This window comes from Fragaria vesca, linkage group LG5, assembly GCF_000184155.1.
Source record: "Fragaria vesca subsp. vesca linkage group LG5, FraVesHawaii_1.0, whole genome shotgun sequence".
NCBI lineage: Eukaryota > Viridiplantae > Streptophyta > Magnoliopsida > Rosales > Rosaceae > Fragaria > Fragaria vesca.
In genome coordinates, this window is record NC_020495.1 from 16362113 (window position 1) to 16384590 (window position 22478).

The 22478-nt window shown below is 37.7% G+C and overlaps 4 protein-coding genes across 4 annotated transcripts in view; 1 reads left to right on the forward strand and 3 right to left on the reverse strand.

Annotated features, from left to right (window-relative positions):
• Window positions 1-2699, reverse strand: part of LOC101310800 (NADH dehydrogenase [ubiquinone] iron-sulfur protein 8, mitochondrial-like) — a 3886-nt gene extending 1187 nt beyond the window's left edge. The window contains exons 1-5 of the mRNA XM_004299889.1: window positions 2536-2699; window positions 1376-1454; window positions 1136-1189; window positions 928-1019; window positions 737-850 (exon numbers count right to left, since the gene is read on the reverse strand). Coding sequence (XP_004299937.1) covers window positions 737-850; window positions 928-1019; window positions 1136-1189; window positions 1376-1454; window positions 2536-2595 — 399 coding nt within the window. The 5' untranslated portion in view covers window positions 2596-2699. The remainder of the gene's footprint in view (window positions 1-736; window positions 851-927; window positions 1020-1135; window positions 1190-1375; window positions 1455-2535) is intronic.
• Window positions 2700-3922: 1223 nt separating this feature from the next.
• Window positions 3923-9009, reverse strand: LOC101311093 (putative SWI/SNF-related matrix-associated actin-dependent regulator of chromatin subfamily A member 3-like 1-like). The gene is made up of 3 exons (XM_004299890.1): window positions 7195-9009; window positions 6028-6319; window positions 3923-4975 (listed from the first exon to the last, which is right to left on the reverse strand). Exons 1-3 carry the CDS (start codon window positions 8710-8712, stop codon window positions 4173-4175), a joined length of 2613 nt encoding a protein of 870 aa, XP_004299938.1. The 5' UTR covers window positions 8713-9009; the 3' UTR covers window positions 3923-4172.
• Window positions 9010-10978: 1969 nt separating this feature from the next.
• On the reverse strand, window positions 10979-18206 carry LOC101311376 (mitotic-spindle organizing protein 1A-like). The gene is made up of 5 exons (XM_004299891.1): window positions 18023-18206; window positions 17701-17796; window positions 14035-14171; window positions 11659-11890; window positions 10979-11208 (listed from the first exon to the last, which is right to left on the reverse strand). Exon 4 carries the CDS (start codon window positions 11879-11881, stop codon window positions 11663-11665), a length of 219 nt encoding a protein of 72 aa, XP_004299939.1. The 5' UTR covers window positions 11882-11890; window positions 14035-14171; window positions 17701-17796; window positions 18023-18206; the 3' UTR covers window positions 10979-11208; window positions 11659-11662.
• A 433-nt stretch (window positions 18207-18639) lies between these two features.
• Window positions 18640-22274, forward strand: LOC101312738 (protein NSP-INTERACTING KINASE 2-like). The gene is made up of 9 exons (XM_004301458.1): window positions 18640-18856; window positions 18954-19081; window positions 19181-19278; window positions 19617-20179; window positions 20693-20856; window positions 21279-21325; window positions 21457-21592; window positions 21674-21826; window positions 22209-22274. The coding sequence occupies exons 1-9, from the start codon at window positions 18640-18642 to the stop codon at window positions 22272-22274; spliced, it is 1572 nt and encodes a 523-aa protein (XP_004301506.1).
• Window positions 22275-22478: the final 204 nt, after the last annotated feature.

The following is a 22478-nucleotide window of genomic DNA, read 5'->3' on the forward strand; positions in this document are numbered from 1 at the left end:
GGTTTCTCTCCTTCCAGGACTGGCCGGCGACAAGTTTTCCGGCCGGATTGAAGCTCTGGACGGAAAACACCATGATTGATCAAGGTTGGCCGGAAAACTTGTCGCCGGCCAGTCCTGGAAGGAGAGAAGCCGTCCTGGAAGCCTGTGTTGTCGTCCGGGAAGGAGAGAAGCCGTCACCGGCGTGAGACTGCAGAGAACGGACGAAGTCCGCACTTTAAGCCGGAGTGCGGACGTCCACTCTACATCCAGCCTGTATATATATATCAACTATGTAGGACATTAACTTGCTCCTAACCAGGCAAGTAACTGAATATTAATGAAAGGCAGCTGCGAAACAAAAGTACACACGATGTAGTTTACTGGATATAACCGAAGTTATCAAGCTTCTAAGTTAGGCCTTGCCCAAGAAGACAAGCAAGGCACCATCTATTGGCAGTTCCAGGAGTAAGCTGAGGCCATATACACTAGAGGAACTTCAGGATTATGAATGTGTATCATAATCAAGTTTAACAGGAAAGGAATTTTCCCCGTCATATATTGGTGAGTTCAGCTTCTTACTTCGTATTTTAAAGCTAGAATAGCACACAAGGGTTTCAACTCTTACACCTTAACAAAGTTTGCATCTTATTCAAGTTTAACAGGCAAGGAATTTTCCCCGTCATATGTTGTTGAGTTTAGCTACTTAGTTCGTATATTTTAATAGCTAGAATAGCAACAGATGTATTTCAACTCTTACAGCTTCACAAAGTTTGCACGCAATGCAACGCTCTTCTCCTGTAGGATAACGCCGTAGGGCATGTTCACCACGAAAACGAGGACTCAAAGGACCCTTCTCAAATGGATAATTGATCTACAACACAAAAGATGGCTGTCATACCTCAGCATCAGGGAAAAATAATACCGGTAGCAGATGGAGAAAATACTTACAGTAACTTTTTGCTCAAAGAAGTACTTGAGCGTCAGCATCAGACCTCGAACCATTTCAGTAAGAAATAGTGTGTTGATGCTTCTCTCAAAAACTGCACTTACAAAAAGAAAGAATGAGAGTATATACTTCACAAAGCCTAGTAAACTAACACCATATTGAGAGCTAAAATAAGGTTAATTATCTCTTTTATAAGGGAATAACGATTACCAGCACTCCAGTCCTTGGACATCTCCTTTGCCAGTTGTTCTCTTTCCTCATCCTCTGCAGCATAAACAAAAATGAACTTTTTCAGAAGGGCCTCTTGATTAGCTGAGGAAACCGCCCAGCAATTAAGCAGTTTAATTAATTTACAAAGCTCCTAAATCAACTACAAATGTTGAAGATTTCTATTTTTTGTAGCTTATTTCTTAATTACACCAACACCAATGTCCCCACAGAATAGCAAACCTAGTTTAGTTGAGTAGCAATGTGAGCTAGATCGCAGTCCATAGAATTGAGATCCCTGCAGTGGTTTTCCTGGTACAGCCTAAACAAAAACCAAAAAGTTCACCTGTCAAACGAAATCCTTAACATATAATGGCTACAAAGAATATGTAATCTCAGCTGGGAAAAGATAAAACTAAAAGGTTCTGAGACATTAGAAAGGAAAATAAAACAACTAAAACTTTTGAGGATAAATGCTTGTATGAAAATAGAATTTCAAAATTCAACATACTAGCAGTAGAAGTTTAGATTTATCAGATTCCACATAAGAGATTTGGTTTTCCAGCATCATGTTTCCCAATCACGAGTTCACGACACACTAACATTGTATCGACAATAATCAGCAACTTGTTTGACCAATTTTTGCAATTGATTTGAACTCTCCCTTAATTCAAATCTGTACTCAACCTTTCAATATCAGGAACTATCACTGATTCACTGTTACCCAAATAAGTTGCATAAAAATAATGTAGCGACAAGAGGAAGTATTTAGATTTTATGTTTTTTATGTCTCAGCAAGATTTTTATGTCTTTTGGACTGATGATAATCAGTTCATTGTCATGAATACATAGAAGAAAACATGGGAATTACTGAAGCCTAGAGTATTTTCAATCAATCTAATCGATTTAGGCCTGGAAGTCCACTGGCCTAAATCCCAAAAATCGAGAATTGAAAATCTTCGAGACTCCGTAGATTAGCATGACAGTCATTTTAGTTCTTTCCTATTCGTTCCGTTTCTTATTAGTTACATTGACCAAAACAATGAACTATTAGTTTCTAACACCCAGGTATTTCCATTCACTGTGAATCTATTCCAGCCCTATGAATTGGTATCATCTTTCGGTAAATGATATAAACAACAACCGCATAGTGGATTCTAAAGTCTAAACCCTTAAGCAATGACCGCATCAAATATTTATTTTTATTTCTTGTCAGAAAACCGCATCAAAATATGAGCTATTACGATAATAGAAATCAATCAAACTTTTGAATCTGGATTCCACAAACGAGCTCAAATAAATCAAATGATAGTAGCATAGTAGTGATCCGAAGAAATTGTAAAACCTAAATATGGGGACAGAAACGAATATGAAAATTGAGGAGGGAGAGAATTAGGGCATACGAGCTGAAGCTGTCTGGCACGAAGAGTCTGAAGAGATTTACGAGCTAGAAAGGCAGCCATTGACGACGCTGCTTCTTCTTCTCTCTTCCTTCTTTCCTTCCTCGATTTGGGAATCGACTGCAATTTCTTTCTTTCTTTCGTCTTCTGCAATTTTATCAGAGTCAAGCCTCAACACTGACACGTCAGCTAAGGCCATGACCCTAATTTCTACCAGTATTTCCATACACTGCCATTTTTATTTAAATAAATAATCATGAATAAATATGGCTTTTCATCATATTTTGAGGACGAAAAAAAATAAATCATCGTTCAAAATTTGATAAAGGACGTGCAAGAGCAAGGGATAAGCATGTGATCTCCTAAACATCTCATACGGTTTTGTTTATCATATAAGACTAGAATGAAATATATGATTCAAGATGTTTTATAAAATTAAAATAGGACGACATATATGCTTAAGACTCGTCTTTTTTTTTTGACTAACAATGAAAATTATAACGAGAACCCTCTACAATAACCCGACCACAAACTGTCTAAGTGAAAAACTTAACTAGCAGCCAGAAGAAAAGCACCATTACTCCAACTAGCAACGGAATGATAAGGACCAACATTTGGCAATCCATTAACAAGAAAATTAGTTGTCCGCCTCATGTGAATAAAAGATACAACATTTTTTTTCTTTTTTTGGTTACAAACGGGGCCTAAAAGACCCAAAAAAAAAAAAAAGAAATTACAGACTAAGACAAGAGCTTGTTCTCCTAGCTCTAGTAACAGCAACTAAATCATAAAGAAAAACTAGAATGGCATGAGCTGGAGGTTCTTCAAAGAGAATGAGACCAAGATCATTTGAGATGCTGCACTTTGCTAGGACATCAGCTATCATGTTGGACTCTCTGAACACATGAGAAAGCTTCACATCATCCATTTGGGACATCATGCTTTTGCAACCATTGAGAAGAGATCCTAGGGGATGGAGAGAGAGATTGGCACTTTTCATAAGATGCACAAGGATAGCAGACTCAGATTCAATCTCAAGCTTTGAAATGTGCAGATTAGAAGCCAACTTTAAGCCATGAAACAGGCCCCATGCCGAAAGATACAACATTCTATGCTGAAGACTCATTAGGTTTCTACTTCTTTACTTCTTTGTCTAAAATAAATAAATAAAACCCAAATCTGTGATTTCAGGGGATACTGCCACTGTGATTGCTGCCTTGGGTGTGTCCAGGCTTGACCTAAAGTGATTAAAATTAAAGGAGTTCTTGTTACAATTCGTCAGTTGATGCCAGAAATCGTAGTTATTCACTTTTTTTATTTTTTATTTTTGGTGAAACTATTCACTTATTTGGAAACATGTACCAATAGAACCTACCCCATGCAAAAAGGTAAATATCAAAGCAGCTCATTCTTACCAGTTACCATTAGCCAAAAATTGTCACCTCCAAGACTCCAACAAAATTATATCTTCTAGATTCGGAACAAACTATGTGCCAACTACAAAACAAAAGGCACAAGTTCCTTGAGAGGAGGGCATGTACATCAGCATTCCATTTATGCATCCTGAATATTTACATGCAGTAACAGCTGACTAGTATGTGCAACGACAAGAAGCAGCATCATTTAATTTGTTGATGAACTTATAAGGACACGAGGCTAATAAGATCATCAGCACCCATATCTCTGCGATCCTTTGCAGATCTCTTTCCAAAAGCTTCCTTTGCAAGTTTCTTCTTTTTCTCCTGTAACTCTAATATCCTCTCTTCGATGCTGTTTCGGGTAATCAATCTGACAATCTTTACATCCTCCTTCTGTCCAATCCGGTGAACTCGATCCATTGCTTGTTCCTCAACTGCGGGGTTCCACCATGGCTCCAACAAATAGACTCTACTAGCAGCAGTAAGATTTATCCCTGTTCCTGAAGCCTTCAGACTTGCAAGCAAAATTGTAGGCGCATCATCTCCTACAACCCCAAACTGTTTGATTACCTGAGCTCTTTTATTTGCAGTCATAGTCCCATCTAAACGCAAAACTTTGAAACCAGCTGTTTGCAGTATCTCTTCAAGATATAGCAACATGGTTCGAAATTGTGAAAACACTACTGATTTTGCCAATGGGTTTTGATCCCTTGATTCAACAAGAAGTTTTAGGAGAGCAGATACTTTTGAAGACATTGTTGTTCTTGGGGATTTTGCGTTGTCATCGTCAGAAGATGTTTGAGGGGCTGAGAACAGATCAGACTGTGACAGAGGACCGCGACACAAAGGACAGCAGGGTTTTGTGCGCTGAAGGGTTTTCATAATACAAGCTTGGCAAAAGATGTGTGCGCAGCAAGTAATAACAACATTGGTTGGTGGAGAAATACATATTGGACAATCAAAATCTTCACCATCTTGCAGCACCTCAACCATCTTTTTCAGTAGCTCTGGGTTCTTTGATACATCTGCTTAGAATCAAATACATGAGTCAGAATTAACATGCTCGGTGAAAACATTCGTCAGAGAGGTTCAGACTCAACTACATAAGGGGTAAAAGTAATAGAAAGATTAATATATTATACCCTTTCTCCGCTAATTTGAAAATGCACACAGAATGACACATGTTCTTGTAATATATAAACATAAAAAAATTATTAAAAGATGGCATAGACAATTGAATGAAGCCTCATTTGATACTGACTGATTTGTTCATGGAATGATTGAAGGGTGTACCAAAATTAAGGCAAAACATAAGCATAACACAAAAACAGTCCAAGAAAATAGCACAATGAATTTTCACTTTGTTTGTGTCAGTTAAGTATACGGGGTAAGTTGTTCACAAACATTAGGACCATGGCAAGATATTGGAAGTCCACAGAAGTCTAAGTCGGTGTTCCAGTTTCAAAGCTAACTTTTAAAAAGGACAATCAGTTCCAGCGGGGCCTAGATAATTTAAACATACTGCTCTTCCTAATCGCCTATGGGGCACATCACTCGCACAACACCTTCGAGGGATAGATGAAAATCCTTATTTTATTAATATTTTGATACCCAGAAATCACCCTAAACCCTTTGCAGATCGAGGCTCGAAACTGGGGCCTCATGCATAACCCTACATCTTTTAGGGGGCAGGAGCAAATAGGTAACAAGCCATGGCCTCACCATTCTTCGAAATATATCCACCACTAACTTCTTATCTTCCTCAGAATTCATACTATTAACTTGAGCCTACCAACATAGTAACAAAGACATTTATACATTGTAACATTTTACTGACTACCATTAGGACATAGGTTTATGCATTTAACAGTAAGAATGCCAATATATATTACAAATACATATTGATGTATGTGTATAGAACCTGACCAAGCCTAGACATTTACTTTTCCCAAGGGGAACCACTGAAAGAACTGTAAACTAAAATAGGAGTTTAGGGTTATGCTAAGTACAAGTGATGTAAAGTTGAAACCAAAAATAAGAACATCAGATGCACTAAAATAAAATCCTTTTCCAGTACCTTCAATATTGTTGGAAGGAAGAAGTGACTTGAGATCAGACGGGCACAAGGCCGAATCAGTACAGATTTGCCGCAGTCGTAAGATTATGCTAAGTACAGTGGAATAGTTCCGCATCATACTACCAGTGTCTATGTAATTCCTCATTACACTCTTTGCTTCTCCTTCCATCCTATCATACAGCTCACGTTCTTCAGCAGATAATTCCATGTAGCAAGTCTCTGTAGTTTTAGGTGGCAGTCCAATCAGTGCTTTGTCTTTTGTTCTCCGCAAAGAAATTGTTGCCATCAAAACCTGAAGAAAATTGCATCACAAACCAGGTACGATTGGAATTTGAGCCAGAAAAAAAGAACACAGACAAGATTCTTGACACCTTATATCTTTCAATAACTAAAAGGCGGACAAATATGAAAAGTTGCAACATAGCAAAAATGAAAACTTAATCCAAAGTCAATAAAGGCCATTCATTACCCTTGGAAAGACAAGGAGTCCTACGGATCCACTAATCATCAACTCAAAAGATAGACGACAGCTATAATGAGGGGAAAAAAAAAAAAAAACCCATTCCAGGTAGCAAGTCATGGATCATCTTTAGTCATGTCTAACTTGTCATATAACCACATGTGTTGCATAACAGTAATTTGCTCTCCTTCATACCCCAACCACAGAAAGCAAAAGACCAGAGGCGAAATTGATTTAATAGAAAGTCAAATACAATATCAAATTGCAGTCATACCCTCATACACATCATGAAAAACCTGATGAACTTTAGTTTAATGAGATATTAACACTAGGAGCTGAAGTGTCAAAGAACAATTTCAAGCAACTGAATTTGGCTAAAACCCAATATGATATCGTATCAAGCAAAAGGAGAACTGAAAAGAGAAACCATCATTACTTTCAAAATAAAATACTAACACACTTAATGTGCACAAACGATATGGTTTTGAAATGATCAAAGAATACAATCTATTCTTTCCAAGTTCGTGGAAAAATAGCAAACTGCCGATCGATAAAGAAAAATAAAAATCCCCACGTAACCACGCAGATAAAGGAACATGAGGACAAAATTTCCATGTGATGCAATCTTCCGTTACATACACTATAATTTCTTCATAATTTGTTAACAAATTAATAAATAAATAAAAACAACTGAAAGCTTGTAGTACCTGAAGTCGTGAGAGCCCCATCTTGTTACCATGAGCAAGAGGTCGCTGCACCAAGCTTTGCCAGTAGCTCTTAATTGAGAAAGGCTCAAACCTCAAAAAAGACATCAAAGAAAACAAGTCAAATGAGCCATTCTGGATTGGAGTTCCAGTAACAGCCCACCTTCGCTTAGCCTTCAAATTAGTGACAGCCTGACTTTGTTGAGCATTCACATTCTTAATCGTATGCGCCTCATCCAAAATGACCCGCCACCACTCAATCTTTTGAACAGGAGAACTTGTTGGCCACGAATGTTCAGTAGCAAGAATACTGTAAGTGGTTAGCACTATATCATACTTCTTCAGCTCCTCAGCATTTCGAGTCCGATCCCCGTAATACATATACACCTTCAATCTGCCCGGCCTAGTGTGTTCTCCTAGCTGTGTTACCCAAGTTGAAAATACAGAAGGAGGGCACACAATTATCGTGGACTTGCTACTGAAACCAGCAGTAGACTTATCATTGCCATCCTCAGTTTTACGTCTTTTCCTTGCAGTGGTTCCCTTTTTACTTGTCTTAGTCTTCTTACCCTTCTTACTACCAGAAACAGACATTCCCTCCTCATCCTCACCCATTTCATTATCATTTGGTATGCTTTCATCCACACTGGCACTGTTGCAGCAGCTACCATATTTATCAAAAGCAATCAAGGAAAGCAAAGTGAGAGTCTTACCCAAACCCATATCATCTGCAAAGATCCCACCTCTTAATGGCTCGGGTCGCTTATCGGTATGGTAATTTGTCAACACATTGACAAAAGACCCATCATTTTTCTCTTCCCAAAACGGAGGCAAATCAACTGAATTTTCTCTGCCAACCAACCAGCCCAGCCCTTCCTTCTGGTGCCGAAAAAGCTCCGATTTGATCACCTCCTTGGGCGGCTCCATCGGCTCCAACGCACCGTTTTGGCTGGCATTTTCCTCCACCAGCTTGAAAATCTCATCCACAGTCTTGTACCCACTCTCAGCCTTCTTCTCCTTCACCACCGCCGCCTCCGAGAGCGTAAAACCCGCATCGCTATTCGAAATCAACTGCAGCCCGGCGCCGAGAAGGGCGGATTTGACGGCGGGGAAGTCGTGGATTCTGGCGAAGATGTGGACCTGGCAAGGAATCTTGAACCGGTTGGTCTTGGAGCGCGTGTTGGGGACGATGCCCTCGACGGCAATGAGTTCGGCGTCGATCAAGGGGGCGAGGGCGGCGGCGACGGCGCGTTCGATGTGGCCGACTTGGACAGTGCGGGTGTTGAGGACTCGGATGGCGTTGGAATCGTAGGGGTTGAGGGGCTCGCGGACGAGGCCGACCATTTCGCGGCCGGTGATGGTGCCGGAGTAGTACTGGATGCCGACGATGTTGGCGATGAGGAAGCCGAGCATGTAGGTATCGGAGGGAGTAGGGAGAGGATCGGAGTCGTCGGAATCAGGGGGACCTTGCCACTGGTCGAGGCTCAAGAAGAGGCTCACTGGGTCTTCTTGATCGTCCATTTAGGGTTTTGGGTAGAGAGAGTCTGAAAATGAGAGAGAGAAACGGTGGCCTTGAGGTGTTTGAAAATGGGAAGGCGGGTGTAAACATATAGGCCGCTCTCACCAATGACCAAACCACTCTTAGCTACACTGCACGTGTATATTTCATTTCATAGGTCAACCATCAAAACAATACTCAATAATATTTTTCGTCCCGGTCGGAAAAAAAAAACAATATTTTCATCGTTAAGAGGAGATAAGACCAGTATGTTCAACATAAATGACATGAATTGTTGCGGTGATGCACCGCTCTGTCTTGTCTTGATCCTTACAACTGCACAAGAATAATATATGCGTAGAATACTCTATTTTTAAAACGTAGCATATTCAACCGCGTTTGCGTTTTTTAAACAACCGTAATGATGGAATTGTCCATCGATCAATCGCCAGATACTATTGAAGATAAGACAAGAGTTGTAAGTACTCTCATGATCGTTCATAGTCTAGACTCTTAAAGGCATATGTTTCATTCAAGGGTTGATGACGAATACGTTTCAAAGGTTTACGTGCCTAATATAAGAGCAAAAGATGCATTATTGTACTTCACACTATAGATAGGAATCAACATCTCATCCGTTAAGAACTTGTTAGCTCAGATTTGCACCCACGCAACACGAATAGACTAACATAAAGACATTTTTTTGATTATTAAAGGTATGAAATATTTGAGTTATTCTATCTCTACAGAGAGAACATAAGATATGGCATGAGTGATGGGATCTCATCACTGTCGTTGTAAGCCATGTGTGACAAAAGGACTTATCAAAGGCGAAATCTAAAAAAATATGCTTTTGCAAATCAATCGACTTTGACAGAGCTATGAGAGTAGCTTAGAACAAGTTGAATTATGAATATTATACGATTGGAAAGTTACGGATCTCTAGTTTCCATAATTTTTTACGGTTTGTCATTATCCATTTTTTAGAGGAAGTTATGACTAGTTTAGTACACAAAGTTTATGCGATGCGTGAATTTGATTTTTGACGCAAAGTCGCAGACTCTTATTTTGAGTTCTAGGACAGTCTTCTACTCGTTTCACCAAAATATTTGTAATGTTTTGGTAGGATTGGTTGATATCAGGTATCCCTTAGACTCGCATCAAGGTTATTTCTAAATTGGTTATGGTATTGGGAAACACCGTGATATCTGGGCGGTCTATGAAACAAACTTTTGTTGCAACATCTTTGAATCATGCATAGGTTTATTATACACGAAATTGTTCATGAGTGTGTATGGTGGAGTTACATAAACACACGTTCAAAAAACTAGTGGTTGTTTCCACAGATGAATCTATTATTATCTATATGCACATATATATGCACTAATGAGATTAATGTTGTTTGCATTGAACAAATGAAGCAAGGTTTCATCAAGAGCGACAACACCAAGTACATATCGTATAAGTAATCAACAATAACAAGTTCTCTTCAAGATCAAAGTGAAACAAATCAGGTCTTAGGACATGGTAAATTTATTTACTAAATTAGTGCCTAAGGCTGCATTTGAAAAACATTTTAAAAGCATTTGTATGTTTAAGTTATCTAAGCTCCTATGATTGTAAGAATCAGGGGTAGGTGAAAGTAATTGTATGTCTCTCTCTCTCTCTCTCTAATATCACATTCTCCTACAACTCGTTGATTCAGATATGCAGACTTCATGCAGTGATCAAACTGATTTGAGATTACTAAATCTATTTGATGTATAGAATTAATCTATACCTTATTTGTTCTCCGGACTCTATAGCGGAATATTGTGACTTGAAGGAGAGGAGTGCAGAAGGGTAAGGTAGCTCGACCAACAAGAGAATGATGAATGATGAATGCCTCACCGGAAGTAGACATCGAATGGCGAGGTAGCTAGCTCAACCAGCAGAGTGAATTGCGCGATTATAACAGTTGACTAGGACAACGTTGTATCTGCCGACTAGCGTGCTTATTTTGTGGAACAAAATAAATCTATTTGACGCATCTCAGCAAGAAGAGTAGTTTTTCAAGAACAAGGAAATGTTAAGATGATTCCGATGTACCAACTGAATGGCCAACTCAATAAGATAAGAGAGCCGAATTGTTCACAAATTGGGTAAGCTTGGAGAAAGATTTCTTCTGTCATAGTTTGTCCGAGAATTCTCAGTGTTCATTTGTATTTGTTTTTCTTCATCATTCAAGAGAGATTATTCAAAATAGAAATAAAACTAGAGCACAAGCCCCAATAAACGGGAGTGAGATCAAATAGCATAAAAAAGGATGATTGGTTTGTTTCAACTTCCAAATCATTTGCAGTACTGCACTTTACAAAGCTCACCCTAACACAAACCAAAGCAGGAAAATAGCATCAACATTTTTGTACAGAAAACATCCATCACTTGTACAGGAGAACCAAAAAGGAACAAAGAGAGAATCAGGAAAATATCCTTCCTCCAAACAAGCATATTAGTTTCTCCACCAAACACAAACAGCCCTGCAAAGCAAGACTAAAATTAGCAAAGGCTACACATGTCAATAATGTCATAAGTTGATTTTCACAAAGTAAACATCATAATCGGTGAAATACAGAGATTTTTCAAATGTGCCACTCAAACTTTCTACAGTACTTCATTAAGAAACCTGTTATCCCCACAAAAGGGTGTACCTTTTCAAGTAAACCTGAGCAGAAATGCATCTAGATCAAATTTTTAAACATCTACCCAATCGAGATTAATATTTGTTCTAAATCGAGATTAATATTTGTTCATCTGGCACATATAAATTTTTACTGCTTAATGAACTAAGTTCATATCATTGTTCAAGTAATTTTCTGAACTTAGGAACCAGTATCCATTAAGATTATGTGAAGGTTAGACAATGGATTTATAGATTCCACAAATGACTCATCCCAACCAGGCAAGAACGGAGATACAAATATATATACCTGTTCATGGTACATGAGGAGCAGCATCTTGTGGTGTAAGTGGCCCGAGGTCATTTCGGAGCTCCTTGACTACAGCTGCTAACGCCTCAGGGTTGAGACCCAAATCACAGAGTGCAATAAGGATGGAGAGGGTGTGACGATCAAGTCCTGTCTCAAGAATGTTGGACATCTGAAATGCTAGGTCCAGAGACTCGCGGGCAGTTTTTGCAGCATCCGCATCCATATGAAGAAGCTGAAGAGGAAGTAAGAAGAATAACAAGCTCAGGAAATATCTATTGTAAATAATTTTCAAGAACCAATACCATTACAAAAGTCCGACAATATATAGATCTACATCAATAATTAGTGCAAATAATTTACATTCTTCACAAAGCTCTCATTAAATGAGCTTCAACTAGTGCTTAATTTGGGAGAACAGACCAACTCACAAAGGAGGATCAGGGTATGGCCAGTAGAAAGAACAAAATTAAGAATCCTAATTAATAATTAAAAAATAATAATCGAAGCAAAGAACATCTAGTTCTTGATTCAATTGAAGAGGATGAAAATTAATTAGGATTCTTAAAATAACAGGTAAATACCATTACCCTGGAAACTTCTAATCTAAGAGTCTTAAAATAACAGGTAAATACTCGCATCTTGCAACATGATTAATGATGAGGATTGATAACCAAAATACCCGTCCTTACGTAGAACTTCTTAGCTTGAAATCCTGTTCAGTTGATCCAACTATGATATTGAATAAGTCCAAATCCTATGGTAACTAAATGTGTTTTGCGAACCCCATGTCAGACTTCTTACGCACGCTCATTGTACACTATAGTAAGAAGATAAACTTCCACGAGGCAGAACTAGCAGGCAACATATATTGAAGTGAGAGAAGAGAAAACAGAAGGTAATACAATGATTGGAATAATGGAGGCTCATGTACCATTGTGCCATTCCTACATAAGAGGAGACTCATTTATCTTGTTTTCTTGGCATGGAAAATCCATCCAGCTCTGTTATGGGGTCTTTACAGGGGTATGTGTTTGGCTTGGAATGAAGGATATATACTTAGAGGTGGAAGGCGACTCTTAACTACTGTCTGCTAGGTGTAGTGTGCTTAACACATGAACACAGCTATTCAATTGGGAGGGATTGTAAACTGCGGGAATTTATAGGGAGAAGAATGCTGCTTCAGGTCACTTGGCCGCTTTGAGCCTTGGCCATTGGTGTCACATTGCTTTTATACTCACCCTCCTTCTAGTTTATTTTGCTCTTAATAAATCCAGCAGAACAAGGACTATTTCGATGTACTAGTGTGTATTCTCTTGGGCTTGAGCCCGTTGCTATATTGGAAATTATAACTTTAAAAATAGACTGTACAGAACAGTTGACAAGATATCCACTAAGCATAGAAATAGAGGTAAAACCTTCTTATTCTTCATTTCTCATCATCTTTATGTCTTCCTACTGATCTTATTTTCTTGGCATGTAAAATTTTCTATCTCCTGCGCTGCTATTTATCTAATAACAAATAGATGGTTTTCAAACTCACCATCTTTCCTTCATCTGTTTTGTTCAAATCGTGTTCATGATTCAGTCCTTCCATTGATAACCCGTCTTATTATGACGTGCAAAACTTCATGTGAAATCTTAAATGCTATAGACTATGGTAAAAAGTGATTTAGTTTAACTGGATGTTTAGTATTTGCAAATATCAAACAAGAGATCAAGGTAGCGCCTGGTAGTTCCTTCAACATTGAAGATGAACTTAAACACCTGGTGCATATGATTTTACATACCGTTTACAGCCACTATTTGCTACTTGAAACATTCACAACACACAGATTATTCAAGTGTTCTAGTATAGAGTTTCTTTATACACCCAAGGAACTTGGGACAAAGGATCACGCCCACTGGCCGGATTCTTTGGCTAGCATTATAATTCCATGTTAAAGTTTATTTGTAAAATTTGAAGTTTACAACTTACGACTTCCTAGTTATTGTTTGCAATTGACTGACTGATATACATATACAATTAGTTTTGTTTTTCTAGTACACAATAAAAGATACAGATGAATCAAATATCCCAAAACCAAATTTCATATACATTCATAAAGGGATTTAAACAAAGGGCCATATCACTGTTAACTCTAAACTCATAGCTTCTGATCCTATAGTTTACCATTGCAAGTCATTGAAAACTATCTCAAGTTGTGGAAGGTACAGTAATGACATACAGTAAATTGAAACTGATAAACCCCGGAAAGAAATCAACAACATAGACCCAACCCCACATTTGTTGCCAGGAATTTGGGAAATGAATCTCGAAGATCCAATTACAGGAAGATATAAGAGGTATGAAAAGAGAAAAAGAGTTGGAATTGGTACCTGAAGAGAACAAAGAGCGGGTGGGTTGGTGGCGTCTTGAACAAGGATGGTGTAGCTACCGGGGATCGCAACTACAGCTCTCACCTTCTCACTCTCTCTTCTTCAAAATGCAAGTGTGTGCCGCGACAGCTTTTTCTCTATGATTGATAGATCATAATTTTTGTAAAAATAATATGATACTTATTTATTTATTTTTTAATAATTGATAGACCATAATTTTTGTAAATTTTTTTTTTCACTTTGTATATGCATGTGACATATATGTGGTAAAACTAGAAAATAAAAATCAATAAGAAAAATAATAAAATGCAATCCATTATTATTGAATTAGAAAGTTTAGAGAGAATAAATGTAATATTACTTTTTGTTTAATTAATGTCTTTAATGGTCATTCTGTAAGAGGATAATATGTCATTTAATAATTCATAATAGAGTGAGGAGGTCAAGTACGCAAATTTAGATGTCCCAATAGCCGCACTTTATAAATAATTCTTTGTTGAAAAAAATTATAAATAATTTCTTTTTAATTAAGAAGAATATAATAACATTTTATTTTTATCTACCGACATGCAAAAGATGTGGTAGTATCCACAATGACACATAAAAATAGGTCCACTCATCGGACATCAAATGCACAAATTACATAATAACTTGAATTCTCCTACTGTACTACTCTAAAAGATTCGTCCACGAGAAGCTTAGAGCAAGTCCACCCTCTGGGTCTTCGTTGGGAAGGCCTGGGTCATGGGCGAGACCTGGGTCGCCACGTGGTAGTGATTTTGGGCTGCAGTTTCCACCCACGATTTTAGTTTCTAGGTCGCCAAGTGGCAGTGACTGTTATTTAAATTTTATTATTAGGTATTTATGTGTGAATAATAATTTAATATGTTAATAAATAAATTATTGAAAAATATTTAAAGGTAAATAATTTTAAAATGACATATTGAAATTAATGTAGTTATTCTATGACTTATATAAGAAAAGGTAATGCAAATAAAGTTTTTATTTTTTGTAAGGTTGTAAATAAGGTTTACCCTTTAAACAAACTACCTATGTCACATGAAATAAAAAATTATGTAGAAATTTATCTGGCCAATGGTAGATTTTTGATACCATTTTCTAATAATAGCATGATTTAAATAATAGGTATATAATAAAATTGGTTCATGATTTAAATAATAGCATGTCATTGCACATGGCTCCATGCACAAGGAGACAAAAGCGTGGGAATCACACTGCCAAACAGCCAGAGGACAATCGTCCGTGTCCTTCACGCGAGCAAGGTCGCATCCTCCAGATGCCTCCGCTTCACTTCACATGGCTGGCGTCAGCAACTTTTGTGGGCTCGGGCTGACCTGTCACGGGAAGGCCTGCGTCAAGAAAAATGGTGACCTAGGTCATAGGTCTGACCCAGGCAAAGACCCAGTGAAGGCCCAGGTTAAAAAAAATATGGGTGGAAACTGATATTTGAAGCTAGGTCTTCATTCCTACATGGATCATGACCTAAGCCTTCAAATGAGCTTGGGGTGGACTTGCTCTTACGGTTGTAGTTATGAGTTGGAAAATGAAGGAAATTACTATGGTTTATTTTTCGCCGCTAGAGAAAAGAGAAGGAGAGATAAGTTTGAAATGGATAAAGTTAGTGGTGGAAATAAAGTTAGTGGTGGAAATGGCGAGTGTGAACCCGTCGGACAAGGGATGGTTTCGCTATCATAAACGCATGAAAGTTATATTTTATTAACATATTGCCCACCCTAAACATAGAAGAAGTCATCAATTTTTAACAATATAATGTATTCAATGAAGCATTACATTGGAATAAATACAAAGCTAAATAAAAAGAAGAAACCAATGGAAAGGAGAATACTGAAAGAACAAACAGCAGTAGAAATTCTAAAGATCAAATTTTGCATAAGACCTGCACCAAAATAAACCAAAAAAGCAAAATGAAAATTTAGTAACCAATCACGAAACAGTACAGTACAACCAACTATAATAACTATTGTTGAAGGAATAATTTTTCCTATTGGTAACAGAAATCAGTTGAAAGGACTGAAGTAACTGAAGTAAAGTTTAAAGCAATTGAAGTACATTTTCAGAGTTGATATATCAAGAATACAATCACCTCGAAAAAAAGTCAAAAGAAAAGATGCAGTAGCAAGCTATCACACAATTTAGCAAAATTTTAACCTATTGCCAGTTTCATGGTCTACTAACACTATGAACCTAACTAATTGTATTGGCTGATCACTATATTTGAACGCTTAAGAAGTCCTGTATTTGGGGTGCAGATTACTGTTGAACTATATTTGAAGGCTTAAGTTGTCGTGAATTTTGGGTGGGGATTTCTAAACTTGAAGATTTAAGCTATTGCGAACTTGAAGACTTATGCTCGTTCTAAGGCAAATAGAGGACAACTGATTTGTAAGCAAAGGGAACATTTTGTATTAAAGCCGCATTGGAAAATCATAGCTAAAACGGAAAAAAAAAAAAAAAAAAAAAAAAAAACAGAAATGAACAAAACTAAAGGATCCACTACACGAATATTTCCTGTACTAACCTCATAATGCTAGAAATGAACAAAAGATTCAAACTGAGGGCTTTACACACTAAAATTGATAAAACATATTACACACCATTTATTTTATTAACCAAATACTTTCTAACCACTCACTGACTCCACAAACATTAAAATTTCCGTTGCCAAAAGAAAAAGCATGATAAAAGAAGAACATCCTACAAATGTAAGCTGTGAATAACCATAAAAAAAACATAAGGTAATGCATACTACTTGACACCACACTACTGTGATGCTGCATTTTATATTGTATGATTAGAGGGAGCTTATGTCTTCATGTTGTGGATACATGTGTAGACCATTCCACAGCCTATTCTATATGCAGCCTCCCAATGCTGTTAGCGAGACAGAAGGCCTTTCTTTAGTAATCTACTTATATTCAATTTGGCCTGAGGCCTCAAACTAACTTTCTGCTATGTACACTTTCAGCCAAGGAAAGCAGAAGAGAAGAAGCTGTAGCCTCTATTTTGTTCTATCTACATATTATGTGGGAGAAATTTTATGGTCACCTCTGCTTTCAGTTCAAGTTAAAGGGAAGAATTATAAACGAAAAATCAAGATTACTGAAAAATATAACCCAATAGCAAGATTACTGAAAAATCATTGTTGTATTATTGCCACCAAGTTTGGGAAGGAAACTGGATGATCAAGGGCATTTGGGTTTTCCTTAAGACTTAAGAACTATGAACTTTGTGCTATTTTGTGCTTGCCATATTTGATTATTGAATTCTGAAATGGCAACCTCCTAAACTCATTAAAGCTCTTATGGTCGGTATGACAGGGAGATTTAGCTGTAGATCACCCTAATAAATCTAACACTCAAAGTCTATGATTAACAGAATCAAAATTCTACTATACCTGTTGCAGCAGGGATACCCAATTAAGTTAAGTTTGAACTCATCTAATCTAGTAGCTATTGAACAGCAATAAAATTGATGTAAACAATTTTTATGTCAATTCTGAAGAACCACGCTAAATCACTCGGTACATGTCCACCTAAACAACCAAACAACCAAATTCAAAACCAAACCAATTCAAAAAAACTTCATTATCAAATTCATCTATTTCCATACAGAGAACGTGTTTACCTGAAAAGAGAAGCAGCGTTTCTGAACAATGCAAGCAATTTACTTGGAACCGGTGCAATCGATCTTTGAGGTCGCAGACTCTGCAAAGAGACAAAACTTGAATTGGAAAAAAACCCGAATCAGCTCAAATCTAGGGAAACAACAAAACCCAATCAAAAGTTCAATGATTGACTGAATGAACAAAGGAAATTGATGACAAAAACTTAGTAGATCGATCGGCATCCATTGATGACAAAAACTTAGTATATCGGCATCCATAGTTAGACTGGTGAATAAGAATGGTATCATCTGTCAAATTGATTTTGCTGCTATAAAAACTTACCAAGTGCTTGTTGTTCTTGATGTTGATCAAATACCGAAAGAGAATGCGGCGAATTTTGTGAGAGATGACTCCGCAAGCTTCAAGAGAGAGCTATTCTGGCAAAGGGGCTTTATATATATTAGGTCAAATGGCAAAGCTGGGCAAACTGTTGAGACAAAGGAGAGAGAGAGAGCACGATGAGGTCGGTCACGGAAGTTTCAGGGAGCAAGATAAAACGATGCAGTGGAGGACAAAATCGTCTTTTCACTGTACAGTGCTTGCCAGGCTCAGAACACAGGCCCAACACCAAGCCCATCACTTTTTATTGACCCATAAGAAGTCGAAGGTATAATATTTCCTTCGACGAATGATCACCTCAAACAAACAAAAAGCTCACATCCCGTCGCTACCTGACGATAATAACTACACTCTCCCTTGTTCAACCACCTTGCTAGCTACGCTGTGCATGGCGTTATCAGCTATGAAACCACCGCAACAGAGAAACTCTACACACCCAAAACACTCGCCTTTGTCAATTGTCACATATTGGCTCCGATCCATGCCCCAGAATCATCATCATCATCATCATTACAACTAGCTAGCTCGACTGCAAGTAGGTAGTGAGGAGTAGCACAAAAATGAGAACTGAGAGGGAGGTGATGTCAAGAGAGGCTGTAATTGTGGCGCTGGACGCAAAAAGGAGAAGAGGAAGCGTGGAAATAGTGGAATGGGCCTTCAGCTACTTGGTTCGTCCAGGAGACATCCTCCTTGTCTTGGGAGTTCTGCAAGATGATCAACTCCCCAAGAAGCATCCCTGCTTTCCATTCTTCAATATTTTCTCCGCCACCAGCGCATGTATAAAGCTCTTCCATCAGTTTCTATGACATTCTAAAGCATTTTTGTAGCCTAATGTGTTAAATATATGTCTAATATAGAATCTGTTTTGTTGCAGGCGAGCGTTCAGAAATGGTGGACGATGAGGACCCGGATTCTGTAGTGATTAAAGAGAAATATGCGAAAAGGAGAGGAGAGTACCAGACTGGCCTCCAAACTATAAACTGCCTATGCCAAAGCAATGAGGTTGGTGATCGTAAGTTGTACCTATAGTACATGCCATGCCAGTGTAAGTTAATTTGGGCAATCTAATACATAAGTATTTGCTGTGGTATGTATGTGCAGGTGAAGCTGCAAGTTAAATTTGCGGTGGGGTATTGTCCTGCGAGATTGGCAATTGAGGAAGCACGAAACCTTAATAGTCGGTGGATTTTACTGGACAGGTATCTCATAATCTCATGGCACTCCATTCTATATAACAAAGTTATAGATCCAATGAAAACTAGTAACTTCATTGTTTGACTTGCATGGGCAAATTATGAATTAGAGGGGAGATTATAACATTGAATTCATTCATAGATCTTGATAAGAGAGAGGTATGGAACATGGTAGTGATGTTTTTGCAAGTCAATCCTAGTACTTAATTGCTGTCTTGTAAAATCTGTTAGGACATGTAATAAACCGGATAACACTCTACATAGAAGGTTTGCAGTGAGATTAAAACTTCATGTATTCTCAGAGTTATGCTAAGTTTTCTGACTTTTGTATTTTGGCTTCCCAGTCACTTTCGGAAGTCCAGACTTTTTCTTAGGGGACATGTAAGCTGCAACATTGCAGTAATGAAGGATAAATATTATGCTACGTTGATGCTATCAAATGATACCCCACCTCACATCTTTCCTAAGATTAATCCTGGAGAAAATTACAATTCAGAACATGGTATGGAAGTGCATAGTAACAGTTTAGTTCCTGATCAATTACGAATGTCAACTGCACCTGCACCTTATCGACAAAATCCTTGTTGCTACCCACTGTCTTGGAGAACTGGTTTCCCTCGAGTATTTTCACAGAAAGAACTTGAAGTGATAACAAATGGCTTTACCGATGACTATGTTTCTAGAGAAGAAAAGAGCATGAAAGTTTACGAAGGAATATTGCAAGACACAACTGTTTTAGTCAAGGCTTACGAAGAAGTGAATAAAGGCTTCTGGTCAGTGCTAAAGATCCTTTCTCGGGTATGTCACCGAAATATCTTGAACCTCGTAGGGTACTGCTACACTGGTGCTGCTGCGTACTTGGTCTTCGACTTTCCATGTTTGGGTAACATTCAAATGAACTTTCAAAGTAAGAATGACCACTTCTCTTATTGAATTACCATTATCTGCAACCTGCTCTTGAAAGAATTAGTTTAGTTATGACAGCATATTAATTAGCATAGTTTGTGAAGATGAACTTACACATATCATGTTCCAACGCACTACATTGCCTTCATGAGGCAAATAATTCTTTTGTATAAGAACTTATGGATCCCTGTGAAAACCAAGGAGACGACTGGAGGTACTAGGCTTCATCCTCATGCAGACGACTGGCGTCACACTGCTTCATTCTGATGAACCCTAAGTCATGAAACCACCTCATCCAGTCTCCTTAACATAATATCCATGTCCGAGCAGCTGCTGTCACATAATCACGGAGTGTTGTCTTCAAAAAGAAATAATAGGCTTTGCTTTTTTCAGCCTATCATTATTAGTTTATTACTCGTACAAAATATTTAAAATCTTCGTCCCCATGTTTTTCAGTCTGGACTAAATTACTTTCTGTTTTTGTTAGTATTTAACTGAGGTCTATCGTTTGTAGTTGAGGAATTGGCTAAGAATCTGGGATGGAGAGCAAGATGGTCTATTGCTCAAGAGATAGGTGGAAGCTTGCGCTATCTTCACGAGGAATGCGCTGATGCACCTATTATTCATAAATCTGTTTGTTCATGTAATGTTTCTCTTTCTCATGATTACTCTGCAATGGTGAGTTCTGATCCTCCACATACCTATATGGGAACAAAAGTATGGGTGAATTATAAACTTATAAAAATTGTAGTCTGATATTCTGATTGAACTCCGAGGACTTCATACTACCCTTTTTCTTTTTTGTTTTAAAGTACAGTTCTCAGAATCACAGGAACTAAAACTTTAGAGATAGCATCACAAACAATTCAATTTCTTACTACTCACCGTTCACCATCTATGTTGCTATATGGAATTATGCCTCCGGAAAGGCTGCACTGCTTTCAAAGAACACCAGATTCGGTCTTTTAAGAGTTTCAAGAATTACCAATTGATCTGATGCTTAGAGCCACTTTTAAAAGATCTTTCTGAGATTCTTTAAACTTGTTGATATTTGTTGTTTCTCTCCTTCACCGAGTAATTTCCTTTGTCTGTTACTGAAGCTTGGCAACCTCAAAGATGCTGAATGGCTTGATGGAGATGTTGCCAGGTAATATTTTCTGATTGTAATACAAGTGTAATCATTTTTCTTTTTAGCAAAGAAAAAAAAAAAAAAAAGAAAAACTTGATCATGCTGGTATAATGCCTTACCATTTTATGTTCTGTTTTGATATTTAAAAGATACTCAAATTTCGAAGAAGACGAGCGCCTTTTCGTAGACATACGTGGTTATGGAAAATTCATCCTGGAGCTTATTACAGGAAAAAGTGCATGTTGCTTTCCAAACCAAGGGAAGGATCAGTCCTTGATTGACTGGGTAAGATCTCTGGACACATTTGCTTCTTCTAACTGAACATGCATCTTGTCAGTGATCTAGCCTTATTCTTCTGCATAACAGGCAATGCCACTACTAGAAAATGGTGAGCTTAAGGAACTAATGGACTGCCGAGTGTCAGAAACTGCTGGTGATGCTAGAATGGTACGTCACATGGCCCATGCTGCATTGCGCTGCCTAAATGTTGATTCAGATCATAAGCTTTCGATAAGCGAGGTAATGAAGATGGAATACACGCTTGTTATCTAGCTTTTATATTTATTTTTTTCTTTTGGTAAATGAAAACCCCCTGGCTTGTTTCTAGCCTGTGTTCTTCTATATTACTTCTCATCTCTGTTATACACTTAAAACTCGTTCTTTAAAGTTTAAACATTTCCAATGCCAAATGATATCCAAATGGCCTTTTTTTTCTTTTTCTTTTTTCTGCTACCCAGGAAATCAAACAAATGTATCCAGACAAATTACCATAATGAATTGCTCATGATCTCAAACTGAGGCACATAAACATTGAAAATTAGTACCAGTACTATGAACAGTGTGTTGTTTCTATATCTTTAGCAGTAGTACTAATACTAATGGATGGTGGTATATTTAACAGGCCGTGGCAATTGTTCGAGGTGATGAACGTGTGGTATCCATTCAAGCACTGAAGATTTTTGAATGACTCCAGGAAATTATTGTTTTTGGTCAGTGGTTTGTGATACATATATGTATCTATGCTAAAGCAGTAGAAGTATAAAACGACATTTATAGCTAGTTAAACACGAGACGAAATTGCATTACTTCATGCAAACTGGATGTTTTCAGGTTGAACTGTGCATGAATACATTGTGATCAAACAAACAAACTAAAGATTGCCTCTACCTGT